This window comes from Varroa jacobsoni, unplaced genomic scaffold (assembly GCF_002532875.2).
Source record: "Varroa jacobsoni isolate VJ856 unplaced genomic scaffold, vjacob_1.0 scaffold_1070, whole genome shotgun sequence".
NCBI classification, from domain to species: domain Eukaryota; kingdom Metazoa; phylum Arthropoda; class Arachnida; order Mesostigmata; family Varroidae; genus Varroa; species Varroa jacobsoni.
This window is the reverse complement of record NW_019213972.1, coordinates 425157-442402: the sequence shown is the minus strand read 5'-3', so window position 1 is coordinate 442402 and position 17246 is coordinate 425157. Positions and strand designations below refer to the sequence as shown.

General features: G+C 38.8%; 1 protein-coding gene across 10 annotated transcripts in view; it reads right to left on the bottom strand.

The window, feature by feature from the left end:
• Positions 1–17246, bottom strand: part of LOC111266310 (secretin receptor) — a 166282-nt gene that overhangs the window by 78319 nt on the left and 70717 nt on the right. For 8 of the 10 annotated variants that reach the window (XM_086970862.1, XM_022843687.2, XM_022843688.2 and 5 more), the window contains exons 8-12: positions 15175–15241; positions 13411–13502; positions 12841–12982; positions 818–989; positions 175–539 (exon numbers count right to left, since the gene is read on the bottom strand). In XM_086970862.1, the coding sequence (XP_086826988.1) occupies positions 409–539; positions 818–989; positions 12841–12982; positions 13411–13502; positions 15175–15241 (604 nt within the window). In that variant the 3' untranslated portion in view covers positions 175–408. Of the gene's footprint in view, positions 1–174; positions 540–817; positions 990–8760; positions 9190–12235; positions 12502–12840; positions 12983–13410; positions 13503–15174; positions 15242–17246 lie in introns of those variants that run through there. The other 2 variants (XM_022843699.2, XM_022843696.2) reach the window with 2 other exon arrangements.

The following is a 17246-nucleotide window of genomic DNA, read 5'->3' as shown; positions in this document are numbered from 1 at the left end:
TCGTTTGCGACCTCGCGATTCTCACACGTACTTACTTTGCTTTGTTTCTATTTAAGAATGAAATGGTGGGCAATGCTGAACGCTTAGCATATGAAAACGATCTGATTAGTTTTCACTATTCTTTATACATATAATTTCTCTTTATACATTTCATACAACAGAAGTATGACTCACCTCTGTTAGAACAGACTGAGCTGGGTTGCTGGTACTTCGTTTCGGTTTGCTTGAGGTCCTTGCTGGTTAAACTCGTAGAAATCATCAGTTAAAATATGGCATTGAGATTTTAGCTGCCTCTTCATTCCTATAAATGCCGTTCATTCATTAGCTAGACATTATAGAAGATTTTGGCGATGAAAGCTTAAAGTCTAGTGCGCATTATTTTATTAATACAATGCGTTTTTTAAAGTTTTATAGTCGCGCTTCGACTTCAACGGCTCCTTCGCCCATGATCCGTATCTCGAGAGGTATTTCATTCTTGTCCTTAGTTAAACCGCTATCGTCAGGGTTGAGTGCACGATGACGAACGATAAATTTTTCGTCTGCAATTAGACATCAACAGTTGTTAACCATTCGACAGTGTTTTTTTCAGAAACAAATTTTCTCGCTGTTAGTAGGTTTGGTCCAGTAGCAGACATTTTACTGGCAAATTTAGATAGCAAAACGGTACAACGTATTAAGGCAAACTGCGAAGACAATGAGCACTACCTAAACGTCTCTCCTATATAGTAACTGCCACTGCCTAATAAATCCCTGAAATCTCATTACAAATTACTCTAGTCTAGTCTCGGAATTTATTTTTTCCTTGCCGAGTGCTTACCCTGTGCGTGTCCGTTGCGGCTGGTTAAATTACGCTCATGGGTGAGCGGTGTTCGGTTATGAGCCCTTCGCATAGTGAGAATTTTCCTTTTAAGTCCCTCTGGCAGAAGACGGTACACTTCAGATTGTACCTCACCATTGCAGAAACAATATAATAGAGCTACCACGGAACCCTGCAATACATAACAATAATATTATGATTATTATTATTGCGGAATTTCTCGAAATTCACGTTTAATACATTTGTTTTTTTTCAAAATTTTCTTTCTATTTCTCGTACAGATTCCGGATATGATTATGTGGTCACTAGCTATACCATCCAGTACTGCGATAATCTTGTGAAATGACTCAAATAAAATAACTAGCTTTTTTTGTTCTATTTGGAACGCTTCTACTTCGTATCTGAACTCTACCAGTCATTCAGCTGATCGTCCGTTAAGAGAATTCTTTCTACGAATTGTGAATCAGTCGATATGTAATATTTTTGTCATTATAGGACAGAAGTTAGATGAACATATCGATGATCGTATCTATGCATGTACGTTCGGTCTACCTATATGCCTTATTATGCTTTTGTCATGTATACGTCACGGACAACCGCGAAGCATGGCTCCAGGAAGCTTGGCAACACTATACGTGCATTTTAGAAAAGTGAAGTAATACAGTTGAACTATTTTCTAGTTACTACGGACCAAGAGCACGTCGACCTATTCATCATCATAAATCCTATTGTATTCCACTTATGTCACCATTTTTCAAGCTTGGCTAAATGAGGGTATTTGTCAGCGACTATTAAAGGCGACAACGGCTAAGTTTGTTATCTATTGGATATCTCCGATGGGCTTTTCGTTCAGGACTGATCCCACAGACGCTTTGTCAAATTCCAGGTTGCCAGAGCAATCACCGATCATCAATTACGTGTTTGAACTTGAAGTCAAATCATTTTAGTTGCATTACATTTTTTTTTGCCTTTAGAATACTTATCTAAATTACCGCTTGCTAAACCACAAGACTCGTTGTAGAAGTTACAAATATTAAGGCGTAGATGACATGATTAGAGTAGTATGTCGACAGTAAAACCCATCGTTGCCTGCCGACCTACTGCGCAGATCCATTGTTTCCACTGAACAGGGGTGCCCATACCCCCCTGCCCGCACTAAACGGGATTCTTCCACACAAACTTGAGATCGAAGAATTCAATTGATTTAGAGGTCTATCACATGCTCATTCACAAAGGTTTGACCAAAAAATGTTGGAGCATGTAGCAAATACATTTTATGTTGACGTAAAACCGCAAAGAGAGGTCACAGACAGCCTGTGGAAAAACTATAATGATATTAGGATTACACTCAGTCAAATATAATCTTAATTTCACGCAGCTGTTATAATATTGTGCAGCTTTACATATATATATATATATATATATATATATATATATATATATATATATATAACGTCAGTTTTACTTACATATAATAAAGAATTGCAAAGGAAGATACACAGCATGTATAGCAGTTCCTCTCGACGCACAAATTATAAATGTCCTGATTCCTACTGAAGCAGACTTCAATAAACGTCTCGTTTGGTGTTGTAACGTATTCTGGTTAAATAGCGCTCCTTAAACAACTCAATGTCGTCGGTTGAAAAGTCCATCAGCGTCAGCTCTGGAAGATGGCTCGGGGTATTCAATGGGATTTTTTTGTGCAACACAACTTTTCGGAAAATTTTTACTATGACATGCTCGTACATCATGATAATAATGTGCAGATGCTCAGTCCTATCGGAAAAAAATTTGCCATCTTTACCAAGGTCCCTTCAAATGTGTGGTGAAATATAAATAATAATTATAATAAATTCAAGGAATTCACACTGGTGATTGCACTATAAAAAATTCGCGGTTCAATTAGTCCTTTGTTGGGAATATTCCACCACATTGTAATTTCAGGTAAATTTACATATAGTGCTCGCGAGATGTGCATGTGCAATTTTCAGTAAATGCAATTATGTACTGCAGCTGTTATATAATATCTAAATTTTAAAAAAGAATCTTCCCTGAAAATTCCCTTCCAAGAACCATTCGAACATCTTCATTGAGATGTCACTTTTCTGTTCACAACACTCCGAAATGCTATGAACACATTATACGAAGCTCACAACTTCGTTTAGGATATTTTACCTTTTTTTGACTAATGAATTTCGTTCCTGAACGTTGTCCATGAACATCCTCAAAAGTCCTATTCGTTTTAAACCAGTTTTTCATCCGATTAAGTACAAGTTGCATAGGCAATTTCCCTGCGATATCTGCACTACATTTTCATACCACCAATATCATTTGGAGATATATTTTCAATATCTACCTATTATTTTCAATCGATTAAAAGAATTATGACTTATTCAACGGTAAAAAAATATATACATTTTTAAGACACTATATATGTAATTTTTTTTCTTTGACACATTATAAATAGTTATAACAGTAGACTTTATCAGTCTTCATTGTGTTAGATCTACCGAAACAGTGTTTTTAAACTGAGAGTATAGCATTAAGTCTTGATATTGAAACGTACTTGTTAAAAGATTTTCTAAATGTTTTAAAGTGGTTCAAAAACGGTGGATTTTCGGAATAGCTTTTTACCTATTTTGTTGGGTTTTCCGTAGCGCATTCTCGAAGCAACGACAAAAAGCAGGATAATGGTGTTGGCTGAAATGAGACGATACGATGCTCCACCTTCTGCTGCCTACGGCATTGCGAGTGTAAGTAACGAAAACAAGCAAACATTGTCTCTTCTTAAAACGAAAAGCCAACTCCACTGACTTTGCTTTTGGTGTATTTTGTGTGCATGTATTCCGGTTGTGATAGCGATCGCTATATCCGCTGTGGATTACTATCGCGTTAATGAACGGACGTAGCCACCGAATTTGAAACATATCCCATAATGGTTCCTTTGTTATTACTCATCGTTTATTGACTTACTTTGCCTGAAGTCTATAAAATTTCATGGTATACGCAGAGCAGGCAGGAAAGTCCTGAGGCTCAATTCATATGATGACTCTTCAGCTTTTAAGCGAGCGCATCGCAAGGTTAGGTAACCGTTTCGACATCGTTCTATGTGGTTAAGTCGACGCGAAGACAATTTAGAAATTTCAAAAAAGTCCGCCATCGCAAGTGCGACACGGCGGGAGCGTCCAGCTTGCAGCATACAATCGTCTTCTCTCAGTAATCTTTCTAACGACACCACTTTCCGCGCGATAGTAGGGTTCAGCGCTTCCTCGAAACGCAGTGTGCGAAATCGAATGTTTACCACAACGATTTTTACATGACCTGCAGATGAAAAACGTATTCACTTGGCATTGGCCAACTGAGCTCAGACTGAGATAGCTTTCTTATTTTTAATTTAAAATACGTTGTTGACTTTTCGATCCTGTCCGGTAGCGAATCGTGTATGAAAGTCTTTCTATAGCAGATTTATCTTCAAATCCTCTGATAACAATTCATCCTAAAATCATAATTACTTTTGAAACAACGACTTAGATCTCACTGCATATCCTTTTATTTCAAGTTCCTATGTTGCGAAGACTACAAAAGGTTCTGCAATAAACAGACTATTCTCCAATTCGAAATTAGAGCTAATAAACGGAGTCGTGATAAGTCGTACGTATATACAGTGGTATCCGAGGGTATCTAATTGGTCGGAAAGGAGTCTCTTGATGCTTGGAGAGTTTGACGAAAATGATTGTAAAGACGAGCGGATTTAACCGTGCAACACTTTTGCAACAGAGGCCCCCTAATGCCATCCCTACAGCCTGATGGTACTAATAAATATACTACAGGGTATTCAAAAATTTGTCAAACCAACCTTCGGATGACGACGGCTCTAATTGATGAATGATGCGACCTTTGCATTTTAAATAGCTAGCAACATAACGGTATAGCTACAAATTAATATAAAGGTGGGTTATGCTGTTAAACCCGCACTTTACTGCCATAACTCTTCAACGGATACGATATAAAGACTCTGAAACTATGAAGAGACTTTTACTTCACGCTATGCATGACGAATTATAGTTCTGTTTTAAACGACTTAAAAATACGATCTTTTTTTTTTTTAAACCTTTTCGCAAGAGTACACAACTTGCTATTTCCTACCAGTATACGCGCATCTATTACAAAAAATATTTGAGCTTTTATTATACGCGACGCGTTAATGAGAATGGTAATTAACGACTGGATGTTAATCCTAATTTGCCTTAGGCTTAATAATATATATAAAAAATATCAATGTAATGGGATGTGTGAGTGTTCCAAAATGTCGAAAAATAGTACTTTCCGTCTATAACGATACACTCTATCCGTGACTGTCATCTTTCAACGTCGTACATATAAGTAACTATCATTGTAATACTCATCATTACAACACTATCACGAAATTGACGACTTCAGCATGATGTGATACGTGGAGGGCCAAAAGCCTCTCAACAATAATTTACCGTTTCCTCAATTAGTCCGGTTCTAGCATGCATATGTAGTATAAGTCAATCAATCGCTTGAAGACTGTTATAATCTTTATTTGAGTTTAACAAATTTGTCAGCAGGGAAAGATGTCGGCCTGCGAATGAGTCTGGAAACGCATTGGTTTGTTTACAACATCACTAACTTAATCTAGGGTACCGTCTCTGTCACCAGTTCGAGTTTAGAACCATTTTTTTCCTTAGTGGAGTGTAACCTAAATACTGCCAGTGAATGAGTGAATTTATGTGTTTGGCCAGCTGAGAAGGCACTGAAGTAGCAAAGAAGAGATTTCTAGAGTAATCTATGTAAACTAACAGGGCGGATATAGTAAATGATGAATCGCGAGCAAGAACCGGGTCCTAAATTATCGACAAACCTGCAGTAGTGGTATTGGCTTCCTTATGGCGTAAGAAACTTTTTGGATTTCTCATTGGATATCTTAAAGAACGATTTATTAAAAGTGCTCTTAAGGTATGAACGGCTTCGATTTAGTCATCCGGGCACCTGATGGTTCGGTAAATTCGTGTTTGGGTAATAAGACTTTGAGTGTTATGAGCATTGGGAACCAGTTAAAAAGAATTCTGCTCTAAACTGTCCCTATATGGTTCGCAAGGTTCGTAAGTGAGAGTGTGCTTGTCTTGACGGTAGAAAAGTAGCTATAGTGAGCTTCTATTTGTGGTAAAATGAGGATAAGGTTCTCTCCTGCATGGAAATATTCTGCGAAGCGCTTGTGGCATGGCTGGGTGCTACTGGAGACCATGAGAAAAAAATAAGTAGGTGGAAACGACTTCGTAGACCTATAATGTCATTGTTTTCACACATACGGGAAATTGTCAATTCAAGTTATCGGATATTGCACGGATCTTGACTACACGCTATACGCTCATGAGATTGGCACACCAATATCTAACCTTCCGAGAGCACAACAATGGGGAACACAATCCAAATCGTGAAGATGTTATCATATAATCTAGTAGCACTTTTGGTGACAACATAAACTACAAATCTTTAAATAACATGCTTAAGGAATGGCCTCTTTAAAATTCTGACGATTACTAGACAAGAGCTGCATAGCTGAGGAGAATTGAATGTGTTCTATAGTTGTTATATTTTTATTGAATGTGGCACTGGGAGCAAAAGTGAAGAAAAAACTTACGTTCTTCTTTACGGTAGGCATCTATCGCTATGGTTTTGGTACTTTATTTGGGTAAAATATGATTTATTTAGATAGTGACTGTGTAAATATTTCGTAACAGGATACTACAAAATATCATAACTTTCAAATTGGAATAATAAGTAACTGCTGTTTGTCTTTAATTTTTACTTTCCTTCTTATTTGTCCGCTCTTTGTTCACTTTTATTATATAACATTCGATGATCTTCTCCGTTCTCAATAAGCCCGTTGGCATTTTGTTGTGCAATGAACAGAATTTTGTATCGAGTTTAAGCTCCTAGTATGAAGACTTCAGTGGACGAAAAAATGACCTTTCGGTACCAGACCTACTTTGCCGAGGCTGCCGAAACAACAGAGATATTTTGCGGCGTCTACGGTGTGAATCTGAGAGAACTGCCCAAACCTGGCTTGCTCCATAATAATAATAGTTTAATAAGAACATCTTAGGTCTGAAGGATGCACTTTGCCCGCTCGACTATGAGCGGTTAATGGGGATTGCCTGAAGGCACTTTTTAATTACGATGGCTGTCAAAAAAATTTGGGAATCAGGCGATAAGATTAACTGAAGTCACATAAATATCGACAGGCACCTTAATGGGATTTACTCAGAAATGATAAGCCTAAGTGCCTCTCAAATGAGGGCATAAGGACACCCGGTTTCTCGTTGCCTTTCAATACTTTGTCCTTCACCGAGCAACACCTAGTTACAATGACAGGTTTTTACAGCACATATTTACCGGTAATAAGAAGAGACGTGTCGACGTTGATACAAAGCAAGGAAATTATGGGTATCTCTGGAAGATACGCCTAAGCCCAGAGTTAAGCTAGCTCTTCATCCAAATAAAGCCCTGATTTGCTTTTGATAGAACTGAAAGGCTCGTGTACACTGGAAAATGCTTCAGGACAACAAGAAAGTCAACAGGAATCGGTATATGACTCAGCTACACTGCCTGAACAGTGCTACCTAACAGAAAAGATCTTGTAGACAAGGCAGTTTTCCTCTTTAACCCTAATGTAAGGCCGCACATAATAAAAAGCGGGAGGTTCTTTTGCAGCCACAGAGTTCTCTGGGCGTCGCGCCTGTGTATCACGATTTTTTCTAATCGCTGGCATATATCAGTAATTTTACATTTACAAATGAACCGATCTTAAAACAACAACAAATCTCGACATAACTGGAGAGAAGGACTAAATAAATCAGTTGAGTGGTGGCAGAATGGAACAACCATCCCTTTCCTCGTAAAAGAAGGGTTGTTACTTATGCTTTAACTTGTTCCACAGCATAAGGAACTACGAAGGCCTGTTAAAGAAGATTCGAGGAACATACCTGATGCGGGACACTTCGTTGCTAACTAACGTTAAGTTTTGTGGAAGTTTCAATGATAATGTAGAGTGGAAGCATTGTATCCACCTTTTAAGGTACTTATTACATTATTGGCAAATCGGTCCACGGTATAGGGAGACGCGAAGATAGATTGGCAGAATTGGTTTGCCATTTGTCTCGATCACGGAATGGACCTGCTTGCTACGCAGGAAACTTCTGCCTAGGATTAGGTCCTTTCCTGCAGCGAATGGTAATTCTCCCGAAATGCATTACCTATGCGTCCATAAACGAGGCTTAAAATGTTGGACTTATTCTAAATCAAGACAAGTCTAAGTATGAAAAGATTCATTGTATCAACAGGGTCGAGAATTCTGCATTTAAGGGTACGAACGTTGGTGCATATATATTAGCTCGCTTTCAGGTAGGCATATTGTGATAAAAGTAAAACGAAGAGAGAAAAAAAAAAGAACTTCCCAGTTATAAGACTGACTTTGAAGAAAATCGTTGTATTTAACTCTTAGCCGATTTTCAATAAGATTATATACGTTCTATATTGATTCTCTAAAACGAGTAAAACTGTATAGATATTAAAGCTTCTCGCACATATGGGTCTAAATTTGTTATTTGTCAATTTCTCGTTATATATACAAGTTCTGATTCCTTTCGATGCTTTCGCCAATCTGACAACATGTCGCGAAAAATTCGCTACTTGAGCACTCTAAGAGTAGGCTGAAAGGACATCAAATGCGGGTAAATTTCGGGAGATTTTAGGCACATAAGGGCCTAAGCTTATTTCAGTACATTCTGCTGCCGTGAAAAGAGTCAAGATCTGCCAAGTGCAGCCTAGAACTTCCATCCAGAAAGCTTCCTGCATGTACAACATAAATCAGTTTTCGGACCACTGGTAGTTCTTGCATAAAGAAAACTAATACCATAGCTATTATAATAATAATCATTATTATATAAACTTTACGTTGTATATGACAAAAGTCGATTTTTCGATCTAAGCTAATGTATATATGATATATAACAGGCAGTAGATATAATAAATGACTGCTTTTAGCTTGTATACTGTAAGAGTATAAAAGCTCCAAGAACAGCTTTAGCCCTGCAGTAGCTGGTCACGAAAGCCATCGAACCACGAGATTTCGACACCAATCAGTAGTTGCCTTTTCGCCCGATTTGTATTCTACTGCGAACAGAGATCTGAGGGCGGGGCATGAAACTCGAAGGGCTCTGATTAAGTCGCTGGGAAAAACTTCTTTCGTTGTAACCATTAGTTTGAATGGTAGTACGAGGCTGTGACGTTCGTGGTGACCGGCGCTGCAGCAAAGAACGGATGCGTCTCGGCCACAAACGAGTAACCTGAAAAAGCAGAAAGGGACCACACAATTTTCGTCTGCGAGTAACCGAACGAAGTCTTCAGTTCGGATCCTAAGGACGTAAAGGTCAAGAAGGCTTCAAAACCGTACCACTACTCTGGAAAAAGCATAAGACGCGTAGCCATAACGAAGGCGAACGTGAAGTAACAGCATTGCGGCAAATACAATGAACCGTTAAAACATTCAGCCCCAGAAAGCGCAGCAACACGTGAATGCCGCGCGAAGAATATAAATATGTCATATTTGTTTTTTTGAACAGTTTACTCTCTAGAAGAACGCGCTTTCCGAGCGAGTGAGAGTTACCCAGTGGTTATTGGGCGCGGATATTTGCTACTGTAGTCTCTGTATAGAAATACTATTTTTACCGACCCAGTATAATGCTGCGCCTTTCCATAGTACTAGTTGGCGCAGAATTAGTCCGGGTTGACGGCATCTTACTTTTGCTAAGTAGTTAGACACGTGTTTAAATGATGCCCTAATTCTGTTAAGCTATAAGTCAGCCTTGTTTCCGTTGTTCGAGCTGAAGGACTCTTTGCATCTCAAGCTGGTTTATCAGTATTTTCGCAGAATTACACTGTAGATGGCTGGTGTGAATGTTACGTAAGGGCGTAGCTGTATGGTTGGTATTCACAGGGATGCTAATTAAAGATAGAGTCGTGTTTATTGCAATTGGGTCTTGTAGTTTTCTAACCATTGAGTTGACACTACGCGTCACCGTTTCGAGCCGAACTGGACGGGTGAGAAAGACGTTCTCTTATATCTATATAGGGAATGAAGTTGCCATTGTGCAGTGCGTGACATTATCCCACTGTACCCAACCCTTAATCAAGATCTTAAGGTTTGAAGTGAACACTGAAATTACAGGAAATTTTTCGGTATTCAAAAATTTCTATGATAATGCATCTCAGGCGTGCGTGAATAATGCTCATTTTAGAACCAGGATATTTACTTCGAATCAAAAGTAATACTGAGCAGAGTACATTTAAGGCCTTTTCCAAATGTATAACAGTAGGATTTAAAACGGCAACCAGATTGAAGGCTATACAAACCACTTTTACAGTTTCTTGGGCTCAATGTTGATAAAGTCAGTACAGTGTAGATATATGTTGAAGGTCATCTAATAAAGCCCGAAGCGAATATTGACACAGCCGCTCCTTGCTTTATCGACGCTTGGGCTCAAGTCCTGATAGTAGCCTGATTTAAAAGGCGTGTCACAAAATCAAAATTCACAATGACAGAGATAGTAGTCGTTGGCAATAACACCATCATACGCATATAACAAATTGTGTATCAACACAGCTGTCCATGAACCATCGGGGTATTTAGACGTTTATGTAAAGAATCGACTAAGACAAAATACAGTATCCATAAGGTACGTTTTGCATTGGTAGATCAATCAGGGTTAATTAAAATCCCACTTATTAAGTTGCAATGCGTCGACATCCTTGGTCAACTGGTGTTTCTTTTGACAGGACGAAACGCGTGGAGGTACGTAATTAGACGACTGGAGTAACTTTGCTGGACCCTAGCCTGAATGACTGTGGCCTGTATGATTAGTGGTAACGAAGGTTCGTTAAGTCTTATTGCACCAGTAGCATTAAGACCATTGAATTCTAGCAAAAAAAGTCTACAGCATGTCGCAAATTCTTAAGGACACGCAATAAAGCACTGAACAAAGTATTGGATGATTGCACTAGCCGTAAGCCCCCAAAAGATTTTTACAGCGGTGCCGATGATAAAGGGTAGAATTCTCTGAGAGCTGTCCTAATAGAATTTGTAGATGTGCTACGCATATTGTTTTTGACGCACCCAAAAGAGCGCCTTCATGCTCGTTAGCCATGTGATATCAATATGGTTTACGGTAACGTGTGGTCTTCCGTTTCCAGAACTATCGATTTGTTATTATATGTAGGTGTCGGGTACTTTAAGAGGCGAACGTTTCTGTAAACCTAGAACACTCCTTAAGTAAGTTAGGTCGAAAGCGTACACTTGCACCTAAAAAGTACCATTTGTTTAACCTGTTTCGCACAAAGTATGCAGTTTGGTAACACAAAGGAAATCGAAAAAAGGCAGAAGCGAGGCGTAGTAATTCAATCTGTACTAAAGTTGTGAATGGCTGTTCGCCAATAATAAAAAAAGCCCTTTATTAATCACCCATTCGCAAGGCTAATGGGAACAACTGCTGGCTTTACCAGACTCGAAGCATCGTATATCTTATTGAAATTCAGTACAGACACTTGTTATACATGAATTTCCACGGTGGAAATGCCCGCATCAATTTAGCTTCAATAAAATGGGTCCGGTCGGGCCTTTACCTCCCTTTCCAGATAACCATATTTGCATTTGTTCTGTTCCAATTGTATCTTAGAATCTTAAACGTCTTGCCTCTGATTAAGAGTGCGTGCTGGCTTTCAAACACTTCTACAGGTAGTACACTTGAGTTGAAACTAAAAAACAGAACCGAAACTAGACGACTGTAAGCTGAGTATTGCACTACTGCCTCCTATGCTGTTACGTAGGGGCTCTCTATAAACCATTAGCTGTCTTCGCTAGTTATTGAACTACGAGCGTTTCTGTTGAATGTAAACTTTGGCAAACATATTTGCCTTCAAATATCCGGGGAGGACAAGATCACATTATGTAACTATACAAAGATAATGCCCCCAAAAATAAGTGAGGTTTTGTGTTAACCTCCGATGTCGTGTGTAGTTGAAAAGATAGAGAAATAAAAGAGTTACTAAATATCAAACTTTGATATTAGCCTGTACACCCTTTATGTACGTTGGACGAGGCAATTTCATGCTCTATTCCATTCTTGCGTGAAGTAAAGCCCTAACAAGGTAAGTCTCTTAAATTAACTCTGGTGAAGTACAAAAACTGTCACAGCTAAAAATCAGCTTCACAGCGAATTCTCAAGAAACTAGCCGATTAAATACCTAGAGCGTGTTCTGTAATATATAATTCGCAAGGATAACGGATTAGACGCTTATGGTGTTGTCCAAGAGTTGTACCCTACTGTTCTGGCTGACCTCTATTCCGTCTGAAATGATCGGGAACATTCATGTATAGATAACGGCCCTGACGACAGAGCGGCTTGCAACGGCTGACCGTCCAGTTTCTGTTGCCGGCAGGTGGTTTCAACGAGCTCCATCCAGGACCTTTATGAATACAATGGGAGGAGCCACTGTGCGGATATACAGTGTTGTGCACTCGTTTAGGTAATGGACATCGACGGACAGCTATGCCTTTTTGCTGGACAGTTGGACAAAATCACCGGATCAGGACCCTTGAGGAACTGCGGAGCGAACAAAAGAAACCAATAAACGGAATACTATATATATCCGCCTGCTATACTGGCTATTGCCGTCAGTCTTTTGCTCGAAGGTGACACCGTCTTGCTTTGCTATTGCAAGATGGACGTGAACGATGTTTGTAGTGCGACAGCTAGCGAAACGTCTACATCATCCATTATGAAAGAAGACAAGTGGTAATGGAATATCGAAAACGGCAAAGTACTACATGGTTTTTTACTTTGTTTGTACAAGTCATTTAACAAGAGATACAATAGAAAATATTATATAGTAGTTGGTCACATAGTACTTTGTGAGTTTGCCTCTGATGTCTCTCTACTTACCTGAAACGATGTGAAGAGCTGATCAATGTAAAGCCAGTAAAGTTCGTACAGCGGCGTAACGGCTGCAATTGACATCACCATAAGGATTATGTGATGCGCTCCAAACAATGGAACTAAGACTAAGGTCGACTTGAACCATTTGCTATACAATGGCGATGATAAGTAATGAAGATTACGACGGAGGAGGCGGTTCCGCACGATGAAAGGAGGGTAAAACCAAGAAACCCAGAAAACAAACACCAAAACGAGAAGCGATTTTTAATTTATTAGAGTTTCACGTACACTGAGTAGCCAGCGACTTGAGAACTGGCCTTATTATTGATAACGTTATTTCCCGTGTTTTGTACAGCCTGCTTATTTAATTTGAATTTTTGGTTGGTTCTTTGAAGCTTCAATTGTTGGATAGTTTCAGTTGCCCTCTTGTGTTTCCTATTGGTAACATTAACCTCATTTTTTTAACAACAATCCGGAATAGGTGAGTTCTGATTCAACAACAAATATTTCCTTTACTCGCCAGTTTGACACTGCCCTACAATGAAGTTAAATTGGGGTAGCTGCCCCAATCCTTACCGGTATTTCACGCGCCGCGCTTCAGGCTCGTGCGAATTCGACATCTTGATGAACACAACGCGAGTAATATTGATAAAGAAAATAAAGTTGAGCTGAAATTAGTACGAGAAAACAAAAAGGAAAATAAGTTAGCATAGAAATTCATACACTGCAATATTAGCAAAGTCATTTTGTTTCAAACGGCAGCTGTGTTACTGGGTCGGTAGAACTGTGGTCTATAAATAATTGTTCCTTGTTCAATGCCCGTTTTGTGCAGTCTCTGTACAATATACGTGATCCTTAACGGATATCTTCTGCGCATATCCAATATATATATAATATAGCTTATGTTCTTCGTCTAGCTCCTTAATTCTAGCAGTTTGTTATCTTAGCTTCTGAATATGGACGCGACACATTGCTCCAGATACGTCGTCAAGCCTGCATACATGAAGCGACCGGACGTGCCCGGTCGCGGGACCTAAACGAAATCACTTTGGAATCTTTTGGCAGAAACAGGGTTACATGTGTCTGCAACTGAGTGAAAAACAGGGTAGCAACCAGTACACTATTTTGCGATACTGGCTGTCGTCGCTCGTGTGGATACCCACAATGTCTCGTGGACTGATCTAAGACGACCATAATCGACGTAAGATGACTATTATTATCTTTCTTCTTACTCAGTGCCTATTAATCGCTCTTTTTACGTTTAATATGAACCATTCTTAAATCGTGCTTTGAATCTTGCCGTTGTCCATTTAGAAAATTCGAGTCAACATTAGCTGAACGCAAAAGACACCTCTCATTGCTTATAGTGACCAATAACGAAGTCGATTTTCGGCTTCATTTTCTGTCGATAGTCGCTTTTAATCAAAAGAAAGTACTAATACATAGTTTTTCCATTTCAAAAGCCGTATAATTCACTCTTCAGATATTTCCGAATAGAGAAGCACACGGTTTTTATTTGTCTGTGCCTCTACGACTATAAAGGACGGGTTTCAATCGAAATGTTTTGCCATCATATATATATGTGGGTAAAGCTGTGACGTTGTTGAGAATTTTGTCAGAGTTAGCCTCAACAATTATGGCTTTACAGTCAGTTTCTCGAATTGACGATATATTTATTGCTATTTTTAGCATTATTGTTGCATTATTGCATGCTGCGTTAAAACTTTGTGTTTTCCGTGAATATTTTAGCAATTTTTTTTTCCAATAAGCAGCACCTGCCAACTGGGTATGTACAATCTACGAATGGACGTGTGCATGAGCTACGGTTACCTTATTGCCAAGTGTGTTGTTAATTCGATGGTACCATGCATATCATCCCGCCCGCAACACTCTCTGCTCGCACGACCACTTTCAGACTATGTCACGCTTAATAGGCTTCAGACAGGAGATATTTTTACTTAATTGCCGTGCCAAGTAGCTGAAAATATATTCATCTCTCTAGAAGTTTTTGCTCGCTAGTCACGCCAGAGGTATCATAAGCCCCTGTGCTATCTATATAAAATCAGTAGAATCTACGATACGACATCTATGGCTAGAAGCAATTTTTATTCGTTTAAGGTACCTCTGGTCACCATTATTTGTTGTTGTATGTATTCGTTGGTGCACTGAGTAACGATTGTATTTCTTTGCACTAGGGATGTGTAATTGCAACTTCGAGTAACTATCCCAGTTCGAAGTTTAGCTTGTATAGAAGTCTATTAATAATAAAGTTAGCGGACAGATTTTCAGTTAGGTATCTACTTTACCATTTGAAGCTATTTTTTTTTTTTTTTAACTAACCACTATACTAAGAGTGATGGGCCCTCGTAGCAGCCATTGGATCAGCTTTGCGTCTGACGTCCAACACCTGCAAAATCAACGACGGTTATGCCAGTCATGAAATCTAAAACGGATGCAAACTGGTACATAATTACAAATTGATATGTATGACAACGAATCGATAAAACACTACTAGCATGAGCTTCGGCGGTAAGGGCGGACTAGGTAGGTAACGGAGAAACACAGTGGCTTTTGTCATTCTGCAGTTCAGACGTCAGTATCAAACAGTCGATCGTCGTATAGAGACTAAGTGCTAATTTGATAACTAATCGGTAGCAGGCTTTTTTTTCTCTTTACCATCTGAGTTCCACTTAGAGCCGCAGAGGACACAGACTCTAAACAAATGTATACCTTATGCGACAGTTTTTTGTTTTTGTGTTTCAACGATTGATCGGAAATGCTATTTTCTGATCAGAACACTTGACCTTTATATTTCGATAAAAAATAATACACATTAACTTATATTATTTTTGTGTAACTTCTCGAACGAGAGAAAGCGGGAGGAAATTAATAGGTGTGTTTCCCACAACTATAATCGACGTAACAGTTAAGGATTATGAGGGTTACTATTGGTAGACTGTAGCGATTCCGTAATAGTAAATTACGCTTTATGGCACTGTATACCACTAGCGATAAGATAACGTTACCTATTTACACACACACACACACACACGCTGTAATTTATTACGAAAATTTAAAAAGCCATTAAAGAACTATTTGGTTCGTAACAAAGAACGCTTTATTAGAAAATATGACCAATAGGCTTGACAATCTATTTTGTCATAGATTAAATAAAATAGAGCCATAAAAAATAGAGCCAAAAATACAGCCATCTTCTATGCCCAAATGAGATTTTTTCCATAAACCAAGCGGAGTTACAAATACACAACTACACTATTTGTACACGGTCGCTCGATCAACTCCGCGCTTTTCCGTCTCTTGAAACAGATGTTTCAGTAGTTTTGGTAAATGTAGACTTGATAAAAAAATTTCGCAAAATTAGATGTTGGCCTAATAGCAATTGAAAGAGTTTCAAAATTGCCAGGGTTCCAAGCTGCCAAAAGGTTGCAAAAGGATGCAGGAAAGACAAACATCAACTATCATCCAACATTTACTCGCTGAATAAACCCTACCAATTTTCGTTTTTGGCAGAGAACGATTATTTACGTTATTGCGTACTTTTATTCGAACTCTGAAAAAATTTCTATAATGCAAACCTTTAGTAAGCTTGAAGATCATAAGGTTTCAAAATGAAGTGGTCCAAAAAGCTATTTTCAATACACGTGAATTTTTGATACGCAAAACGAGCATTTTGTTAAGAAAAATAGCGGGTGTCCTCCAAATAAGTTCTAATGGTTGGTTAACCTTTTCGAAATCCTTTGCGCCTTGTTGCATTTTTCGGACTATTTGGCCGCTTTTGAACTTTGTTTTTTTTTGTATTGTTGACCTGCTATGAGTCAAAAATTTAGTTTTGCGCCAACTTTCAGTGTCGCCACGTTTACCAGTATAGTTTGGCGCACGGTCACGATTAAATGTTATTTGCGAATTAAAAATAATTTCAAAGGATTAGTGAATGGTTTAGGTTTTCAATTGAAGCGGTATTTGCTATGAATAGTGGTTATATTGAAGAAGTATGACTGTCGACAATGACAGTTCGTGTGTATGTATATAAATCTATGGGGTGCAAACGCGAAGCCGTAAAGCCATCGTGTTCGAGTTTTTGAAATGTAAAAACGTCATAACAGTTATACTGTAATAACTCACCAAAGATAGCGTTTATGGGCATTCCGTAAAAGGTCAGCCGAACTGGGACACCAGTCCCACAGAAATTGATTCCGATAGCTTACGCAAACCTAGAATGCTATCGTCCGAGTGGTTGCCCTTTAATTTTCTAGCTTCTTTTTTACCTACTCACGGAGTAAAATCGGACTGTATGGCCGCGTTAAAGCTACGGTTTCAAACGGCCAGTTCTCATTTCGCTTAAGAAAATCAGACTCCCTGACTCCGCTACAATTGAAGCTAGGTCAAAGGAT